The 10375-nt window shown below is 31.2% G+C and overlaps 1 protein-coding gene across 2 annotated transcripts in view; it reads right to left on the bottom strand.

Moving 5' to 3' along the window:
• The window catches only part of LOC132757855 (uncharacterized), a 33131-nt gene that overhangs the window by 8172 nt on the left and 14584 nt on the right, over window positions 1-10375 (bottom strand). Inside the window, exon 8 of one of the 2 annotated variants that reach the window (XR_009629509.1) lies at window positions 3565-10248. Coding sequence is in view for 1 of the 2 variants with exons in the window: in XM_060749298.1 (XP_060605281.1) it covers window positions 9331-10248 (918 nt within the window). In the remaining variant the exon portion in view is untranslated. Of the gene's footprint in view, window positions 1-892; window positions 10249-10375 lie in introns of those variants that run through there. The other variant, XM_060749298.1, reaches the window with a different exon arrangement.

Raw genomic sequence — 10375 nt, 5'->3', positions numbered from 1 at the left:
AGATACTATGTCATGGCCACAAGATACTAAGTGGTGCACATGAGATAATCAAGCGTTGCGCACAAGATACCATGTCTTGGCCACAAGATACTAAGTGGTGCGCATGAGATAATCAAGCGTTGCGCACAAGATACTATGTCATGGCCACGATTTACTTAGTTGTGCTCACCAGATAATTAAGTGGTGAGCATGAGATACTATGTTGTGGCCACTAGTTACTAAGTGGTGCACACAAGATAATTAAGTGGTGTGCACAGCATACTATGTCATAGCCAAGAGTTACTAAGTTGTGTGCACAAGATAATTAAGTTGTGGGCACGAGTTACAATGTGGTGCGAGTGAGATACTAGTAATTAAGTTGTCAACACAAGATATTTACCAATCAAATTACACTTTATATATGGGTATATAGTGAGTGAACAGGTGAAAGTCAAAATAAGCTTACATGTTGCCATAATTTCTTTCTATTTTGAAATTACTTTGTATGAATGATAAATAACTCACGACCTGATAGGTCCATTCAGCTTAACAAAGAAAAAGTGAGCATCATGCCACTTCATGATTCACGAGGATTGGACTTACCATGTCTAAGCATTGTGCCTTACACAATAATTTTTCAAACAATGTGTCAAATGTAAGTGAAATGTTTATTTTTTTAATCTCTTTTTTACTCGCATTACTGGTACTTCTTAAGTTTTAGACAGGAACAGCCGACAGGACTATCTAAAGTCTCAACTGTGGTCAGTATATAGTACCTATAAGGGCACAATAGCATGCCTCCGCCCACAATATGCTCAGTTGATATACAATTGATTGCAAATATATGATTTTTGCTTCTTTTTGGTCGGGGGAAAGAGGGGCTTAAAAACAACAATAAACAAAGTAAGACATATTGCAAAGGAAAATACATTTTTTATTTTTTTGCACTGAAAATGAGACTGTCACAGAGACTACAATAAATAATTTATAATATCACAATAAGTACAATAACAGTACATAATGTATGGGAAAAAAAAACCCAATATATTCAAACAATTATTCATTCATAACATGATATTTTCAAAACATAACTTTCATATAAATTGATTGATATTTTCTATACATTATTCATTCATATCATAACATATTAACAGCATAATTTATTCATAAAATTGTATTATCAAAATACAGTATATTCATAATATATTCAAAACATTAAATTTTTATTACAATGATTCTTTCATCAATGGATAAATTCATAAACATGATATATTTATAAACATGTATTCATAAACATGATAACTGGATTTATTCATTAACAAGATAACAAGAAACTTTCAAAACATGTTTTCAAAATATGAAACTTTCACTGGATTTATTCATAAAAAGATATATTAACAAAAAGCTTTCAGAACATGTTTTGAAATATGATACTTTCAATGATGGATTTATTGATAAACATGATACTTTGAAAACATGATAATATTCAGAACATGATTTATTTACAACATGATAAATAACATGATGTCTTTCATAACATGACATTATCTTTGCTCCTTTTGCTTTGTTGGCAAATGGTATAATTATAATGAATTAGTATTTTGTATGGATAAGTCTAATGATACCATTATGACACATAACTGCACATTCAATGTGACTTTCCTCAACTGTTAAACATCTAACATGCTCTACATCCATTATAAAAACATTCTTTAACACATGTTTTTTAAATTTCTAAACAATTTAATATATATGGAATAGCGAGGCATAATGGGCCTATAAGATACTAACACATTGAGATTCATTGATTTACATATACATTGTATAATCATTTATATTTTGCAGTCACTGCACAACAGAATACATGTATTCATATCACAAATATCACACTTAAAACCCTTTACCTGCTGAATTTCTTTAATGGACTCAATGTTGTCGATCTACCATTCTCGGAAGTGACTAAATATCATGATGAAACTTTGTTAAGTAAGTCAGCCAACAAGTTCTGAAAGCCAGGTCAGACTGCACCAACATGCTATATAGAGGCTAATACATGTATAGTGTTTTATCACAGGCCCATGTCGCTATTTGCATCTCCGTAACAATGGTAATGCACGGCTGTGCATAAATTTTGATTTTACATAATAGTTGGATTATACAAATATAGCGTAAAAACATGCTGAATGTTAGCATTACACTATAAGCACGTCAATGAAAAACTGACTTTATTTTGGGTATGAGATAAACAGAATATCATATTTGTGTTAGTTCATAACTGGATTGATTCAACTCATTCAATAAATTCAATATTGAATTTACACTCATCCAATATCTTCTATATAGAGGCTAATCATTTCTGATTCCAGCAGGTGAAGAGTTAAAGCTTATAGAGAATTACAGTTCTAACAATGAAAGCTATGTCTATTACTGTAGGTTATAACACAGTGAAAGGCAACGGCAGTTTATGTATTAAATTTGTGACAGTTTGAGTCAATTTTAACTTAAAGGGTAAAGGTAATAAATGATGAAATACAAAAAAATTTAATTATAAGTCAAAAGTTAGGCATTAATTTGATCAAAATTCTTTACAGAGTTATAGCTTCTTACCTAAAAGTGTGGTTCAAGGTCAAAACAAGTACACAAATTTTCAAGCAATACCTAAAAGGGCACAAGAAAAAAATGTGAGATGATAATAAAAACGTAACAAAAAATGTTAAACAGAGACTCCAATCAATAATGTAACTTTAAACGCCAATGGATTACAAACCCTAAAGTATCTGTAAATATCCACTCATGTAAGGCAGTATTGTCAAAAAACCTGAATAATCCAGTTGCAAACAGAATAATGTTTGTTCAGACTACATGGAAGTGCAGACTGACCTTTCTCTGCAGGCTCTCACCAGGAACGAACAGGTGGCATAAGTCTACAATATCATCACTTCAAGCAGTTTTAAGGTCACAAACCCCAAAATATTTTTAAAATATCTGGCCTACATTCAATGTAGCTTTTTTTCAAAAAATGATTTATAAAAAGCTAAAAATAAACAAAACCCAGAAATATTTAAAACAAAATTATCCAAACAAAAGCCTGAATTTTTCAACATAAAAAATCAAAACCTGAATTATTCAGAACAAAATAATCCAAACTAAAGCCTTAATCATTCAAAATATAATAATCTTACCTAAAGCCAGAATTATTCAATACAAAACAAAATCAAAAGTTTGAATTATTCAATACAAAGCAATTAAACTAAATTATTCAAAACACAATCATGAAATCCAAGTTACCAGAAGCTTAATTTCTTTAAATCAAAATATTCAAATGCATGATTTCTTCAAAACAAAACTTTAAACAAGAGGGCCATGATGGGCCTGAGGTCGCTCACCTGTATAAAGGCACCCGGAGCGGGGCCAGTTTAAACCCCAGGGCTTTTATTTAAACAAACTTGGAAGACACCCATTAGAAGATATTTCACGATGTTAAAATTTACTACACACATATAATGAAAAACAACAATCTACCCCCTCCTCCATCCCCCCCCCCTTGGCAGGGCCAATTTTAACCCAAGGGCTTTTATTTTGAACAAACTTGGTAGACACCCATAAGAAGATGTTTCATGCTAAACATCTAAGCTCTAGCTCATTGGGTTTTTTTAAAAGGAGATTTTTTAAGTTTTTACTATACATATAATATATAGTTAAAACCAATGACACCCCTGGGGCGGGGCCAATTTTGACCCCAGGGCTTTTATTTGAACAAACTTTGTAGACAATTACTAGAAGATGTTTCATGCTTAATATCTTAACTCTAGCTATTTGGGTTTTTTCAAAGAAGATTTTTAAGTTTTTGCTATACAAATATAAGGAAAATCAATAACACCCGGGGCAGGGCCAATTTTGACTCCAGGGCTTTTATTTGAACAAACTTTGTAGACACTCACTAGAAGATGTTTCATGCTTAATATCTAAACTCCAGCTATTTGGGTTTTTTCAAAGAAGATTTTTTAAGTTTTTGCTATATACATAAAAGGAAAATCAATAACCCCCGGGGCGGGGCAAATTTTGACCCCAGGGCTTTTATTTGAACAAACTTGGTAGACACCAATTAGAACATGTTTCATGCTAAATATCTTAGCTCTAGCTCTTTGAGTTCTTTAAAAGAAGATTTTTTAAGTTTTTACTATATGCATATAGGGAAAATCAATGACCCCCTGGGGCGGGGCCAATTTTGACCCCAGGGCTTTTATTTTTACAAACTTTGTAGACACACATTAGAAGATGTTTCATGCATAATATCTAAGCTCTAGCTCTTGGGGTTTTTTAAGAGAAGATATTTCAAGTTTTTTCTTTCGGTTGCCATGGCAACCAGAGTTCTAAATGGAATTAAATTCTTTGAACAATTTTTAAAGGTGACCACCAAAGGAACATTCCTGTGAAGTTTGGATGAAATTGGCTTAGTGGTTTATGAGGAGATTTCATTTAAAGTAAAAGTTTACGGACGGACGCCGGACGAAAAGCGATCACAAAAGCTCACCCTGTCACTTTGTGACATGTAAGCTAAAAAAACAACAGATCAATATTCATTAAATGGAAATAACCAAATGCATGTTTCAATTTAATCACAAATATCAAAGTACAATTAATTCAATAATTAACTCAGCAAAAGAAGGTCTTAAAGCAAAATGGCATCCAAAACCTTCTACAAGATGGAATCGGAACAAACATCGGTAAAGTACAAATGATTCCAAGTAGGAGACCATATATATCCAAGCCACTGGACATTATTGACATTTCTTAATTGTCAGGTACGTCATATTAACAAGTTACAAAGTAAAATATATTACTAGTACAGCGATGATATTGACATTTTAAAATTGATAGTTATGTCATATTAACGTATTACGTAGTAGAATATATTCAATCTAAAAGCATATTTGTTAAGAGTCTCTTACATATCTAATACATTTCATATAATGAATCATAAGAAATGTGACTCTGTTTGTTCACTTCATAATAAATGTTGTCCTGCAAAAATATCAAATAAAATCATTATTTTATCAAATGACACTGTTTTTTCTAATCAAATATACATCCATTAGTATTCACACATTTCTTTAACATTTTGCAAGTAAAAAATAAAAACATCACAGTATTATATAAGATAAATGAGTAATGCATTTTGTACCTCTATTCCATCAATTTTCAGTAGTATATAGTTATATTATAAACAAATTCTTCTTTATTTTCTTTTTTCCTTTGTGCTTAATATGAATACATACACTGTTTTATTCAAATGTCACAGCACTAATGATATATTCATAAAAGAAAACTTGTCACAAGGAAGTTCATTGTTCAGAGTATTGTTGTTCTTAAAGAAAAACAAAAATATACTGCAAGAATCAATTTAACACAAATGTATACAAGGAAAATACTTTTTTTGAAAAAATATAAAAAAATGGGAAACTCATTACAGTTTAAAACTCTGTCTTTTGGCGTCTCTATTATACAATGCAGTACCATTATCTGTTATTTTGTACATAAACATCATGTGTTTTACACAAACTATGAAGGAATTTTCAATTTTTTTACAGAGCATATTTCTGCCATTTCTACCATGCTACAAACACATATAGGGGAAAACTGATACCTTACAAGCAAAATATGCGTGGACACTTAGTGTCAATGTTACTTGATTTGTTGGTTTCTCTTGTTTTTGAAACAATTCTAACACATTTTTGGTCATATCTTGTCAACTGATCCATCTAACCGATTTCACAGTAAATAAACAAGTCTACTTCCTGTTATCGCACAAATTAAAATATATAGGCTCCAAAGTAGGGTACACAGATCAGAAGTAGCATGTGATTTTACTCACAAGACAGGGTACACATTGAATTATATAGGCTCAAAAGGCAGGGTACAGTGATTTTGTTTATATACTGTGGGCTTTCCTGGATAAACAACCAGTACTTACCATTTTCTCCACCAATGACTGACTCCTAAATTTACATTTCACAATTTTCTAAAATCTAAAACAATATATAATTCACTGTGATTTTATAAAAAACAAATATTTAACCCTACTACCCTACACAGAGTGGTTTGAACCTCTGTTTCATCATCAATCAATACAATTACAACATTGGTTTGTACATATACATGAAACCAGGAAATTAATTAATTAATTGATGTTTTTTTTTCTCACTCCAAGAAAAACCAGCTTACAGATTAATCACTTTTAACCAACTACAATTTCAAATAGTAAGCTGCAATTAATGTTATGCAAAAATAATAACAGATGAAATAAAACCATGTTACATCTTAAATTTGTGGATCGACAAAAATCACAACAATTAGTGCCCCAAGCGTAATTATGATTTTGCTGTAATTATGAAAATCCAAATTTAACATATTTCTTACAGTTTCTTTTCCTAACCTTTCTGACCTTGCTGTTCTACTGACTTTGAGAAACATATTTACACTCTTCATAATTTCACACACAAATCAACTTCACTAGACAGTAGTAACAACATTAATGAATATTCTGTCAATGAGCTAGCTATAATTCTAACAATAACTAAGCCTTTATAAATGTAAAAATAAAATACTTAAAGGAACTCCACTGTGATCTATTTGAATTTCTCACATATATCAACTAGGGCACATAAACAAAATGATATGCAAATTAAAGATAATTAAGAAATATACCCAGAAATCAATTAAAATTATAATTTTGTGTTAATCTTAGCCTGATTTCGAGTAAAAAGCATTGCCAAGTTTTTCAATTTTGAGACATTTTTTACAATTCAAATTATCATTCTGAAAAAAAGGGAAAAAAAGAGTGAGCTAATGATCTGAAATTTTGAATACAAATTATTGGTCTAGACCTGCATCACATGAAAGAAGAATCGTAAATAAACTACATTTTGTATTTCCTGTCCAGTCTCAGTGGTCTCCCTTATAAAATATCAAACAAACCCTAAAAAATCGGTGAATATCCCTCATGTTTTGTTACATAGTAATAAAGGCCTTCGTTTGCCAGTTTTTATGTCGATGGTATCAGCTTAAATACAAAAACAAAAAAACTAATTCCTAAATCCCCAGACTAGAAATGACTTTTATAATATCACATCATTTTATACATTTCTTTCCTATATGTTGTATATAGATAGTATGGAATGCTTTAAAATTGGAAACAAAACGCAAGTAATATGAAAACAAAATTTAATAATAATATACATAGAGCAAATTTTTTAAGAATTCTTTTGTTAAAAAAAGGTAAATTTTCTTCTTCAATAAAAAATTTTCTTTTAATTTTTTTTCTTCAATTATATTTTTTAATGTTTTTTTTTTTTTATGAGATTCAAATTATGGGAAAAAAATGAACATACACGGCAGATATGAGTAAAATATCAATGCCCACTCATACAACTAAAATCGAAAAACTTCAACCAGTTATTTTCTAACTAGTTATTTTCTACATAACAAAAGCACAAAATGAAAATGACTATATTATTCCAGTCACACCATCTACCAAAGAGCTAAGAACAGAAACTAAACTGTGCACTATCTTATCAATTTGCTTGTAAAGATCATGTGGTAAATTTATACACCTTTGATGGTCAATAAGACCTCAGGTGCCACTCCATGCATTATTTCAGGCACAATCGGATACCTAAGTAGAACCACCGACCTTCCGTGAGGTAGTTCAAGAGCTTTCCGCACATGAAAGAATCTACAGTTTGTGACGGTATTCAAATCTATAACAGTTAGAGGTAAGTGATTTGAAGTTGGCAACATTAAGCACTTGGCTACTGGCTTCCATTATATTGAAAAGAAACACAGCAATTGACACAGCATTAAAATGAACATTATAAAAAATACCAAGTGCTACAGCATTAAAATTTACCAGGTACACTTTCTAGAAAAAAACAAAACAACAACAACACAAAATGTAAAAAGAGCAAGGAAATAAAGTGAACACAGATGCAAATGGAATGAGGCTGAATAAACATTTCACACCTGAGAAAAGGTGACACAATATTCTTCAGAATAGATCTATTGTAAGTGGAGATATTGAAAAAAAATTAACATGTTACAAAATTTAGAAATACATTTAGATTACCCTGACAACTGGAATTTCCAACAATTCCCCTCCAATGTAGATTTTAAGACTAACATTCTTATTGACCTAGTGTGGCAGATTTTCATGTCTCTTTTGGATGAATTAAGACCTTTAATTGTCACCTACCAGTTAATTAAATATGCATGTTTAGAACATAAATTAATCATGTTTTATAAAGGTATTACTTACTGAGATCAATACATTTTTTTTTTTTTAAACTTTTACTTTACTTTTTTTCTGATAAAAATATTAAAGAGTGAGTTGTCCAGGCTCAAAAGAAAGCAAAGGGAAGGGAATTGTCCACCCTGCAAAAATAATGAGAGTGAAAATGTCTGTGTTGTTAATAATAATTTGGAAGGGAATTGTCCAGATTCCCGATATTTTAAGTCTTCAAGATTCCTTCTTGTTTCTATAAATAAAATATCCTTCCTTTATCTTAACATCTAAATAAATTAATTTCAAAAGAAAAATTCAATAAAAAAAAAACAAAAAAAAACATGATTATTAAGTTAACATAAAGTTTTTAAATAAGTTAATAAGCACAATAAATATCCATTGTTAATTGCACAAAATAAATCACATCTTGTTTTTTCTTTGTTAAATAAAACTAACAACAACAACAAAATAAGCAAAAATCACATAACTAATTAAGTAATAAATTCAAACAACAAAGATTATTTTCCAAAATAAAAAAAACATCCAAAAAAAAAAATATTTTTTACAAAATCATCTTCAGGTAAATGAATAATTTATAGAACAAAGAGGCTCCTGACCCAAATCTTCTTATAACCCCCATACCCCGCAACTTTTCAAAAGATTTAAGTTATATTTACTTATTGAAGTACAGTCATATTTATATGCATGTTTCTTTGTTGTTGTTTTTTGTAGTTTGCTTTGGATAGGTTTAAAGTCTCACAATAAGCCAGCCAAATAGATTCCACATGTTTAAGAATCAAAAAAGTTCCTGGTGGGATTCGAACCCACAGCAGTGAAGAGCAAGTGGTAAGCTAAGTCAGCAACCATATCCACTTGGCCATGGTATGGAGATGTGATTACCAATGTTGGTTAAAAGCACGCAGACAAAACAACACTAATATTAATATGATACCAATGCTGCGTAATTAAACATGTAGCTCAATTTATAGCTAGCTTAAGATATACACATAAATACTATAAATATCTACAATACCATGTTAAAAATAATATCTTCGATTGAAAACCTTTTCTTACAAGGCAGTTGAATCAGTTTCAGTGGGAACAACACCAGCGGTGGTATCTTTCTGACCAACCTTAACATTTGTTTGACCTTGACCTACATTTTCTAAATTCTCCTTACTTTTCCTTTCTGCTTCTAAGGCACAGGACACTACATCTGGGCAATTCAACCTATCACCTAAACTGGAGTCTGATTTAGATGCAAGCTGCTTTTCTTTTTCAATCTGAATCTGGTATGTATTTATTTTTTTCCCTAGAAGCTTCAAAAAACACCCAGACTGTGTCAGATTTTCAGGATCTGAACTTTCATCAATATCAACTGGAGGCTTGTTATTCTCTAATATATTCAAGCTTTCTGGCTGATCTAGACTAAGTTGTGCAGAAGACTCTGTGGAATCACTTTCACTTGTTTTTCTACTGGATAAGGACTTCAATCTCCATTTTCTGGAAATAGACCCAAAGTCCTGTTTCTTCAAATTCTTCCTCACACTTCCTGTAGAGTGAGCTCTCCTGTGAACCTGAGCAGACGTGGGTCTGACTTCTGAAGGATTTTGGGTAGATGAAAGTTTTGAAGAACAACTTGAATCATTGACATCAACCTTAGTGTCAAGATCAGACTTAGTAACGTCTGAATTTTCAAAGTGTGATTCAGTACTTAGAGTTGCTTCACTTTTTTCAACTATTTGGGGCTTAGCCTCTTTCTCATTTTTTGGGTAAGATGTTTTGACATGAAGCACTATCTCCGCTTCGGAGCCGTCTCCTGCAGTGGAATTATGGGAAATTTCTGCAGTTGTAACAGTCACTTGACCGCGGTCATCCGTGATATTCATTCTTATTTCTGAACTCTGTTGCTGATCATCCTTAGCTACCAATGCATCTGGCTGATATGGATTATGAACAGTAACATCAACCTGTTGAGACTTGCCAGTCTGTAATATTGAATGCGTTAAGAACATCAGAGTGACATACAGAAAAATTCATATTATAAAAAACTCATCAATACTCGTTCTTTATGTAAAAATAATACAAAATGAACAAGAGCTGTCACTAGGACAG

This window comes from Ruditapes philippinarum, unplaced genomic scaffold, assembly GCF_026571515.1.
Source record: "Ruditapes philippinarum isolate M1 unplaced genomic scaffold, ASM2657151v2 ctg4914_1_1_1_1, whole genome shotgun sequence".
Classification (NCBI taxonomy): domain Eukaryota; kingdom Metazoa; phylum Mollusca; class Bivalvia; order Venerida; family Veneridae; genus Ruditapes; species Ruditapes philippinarum.
The sequence above is the reverse complement of the archived record's forward strand: the minus strand, read 5'-3'. Positions and strand labels throughout refer to the sequence as shown.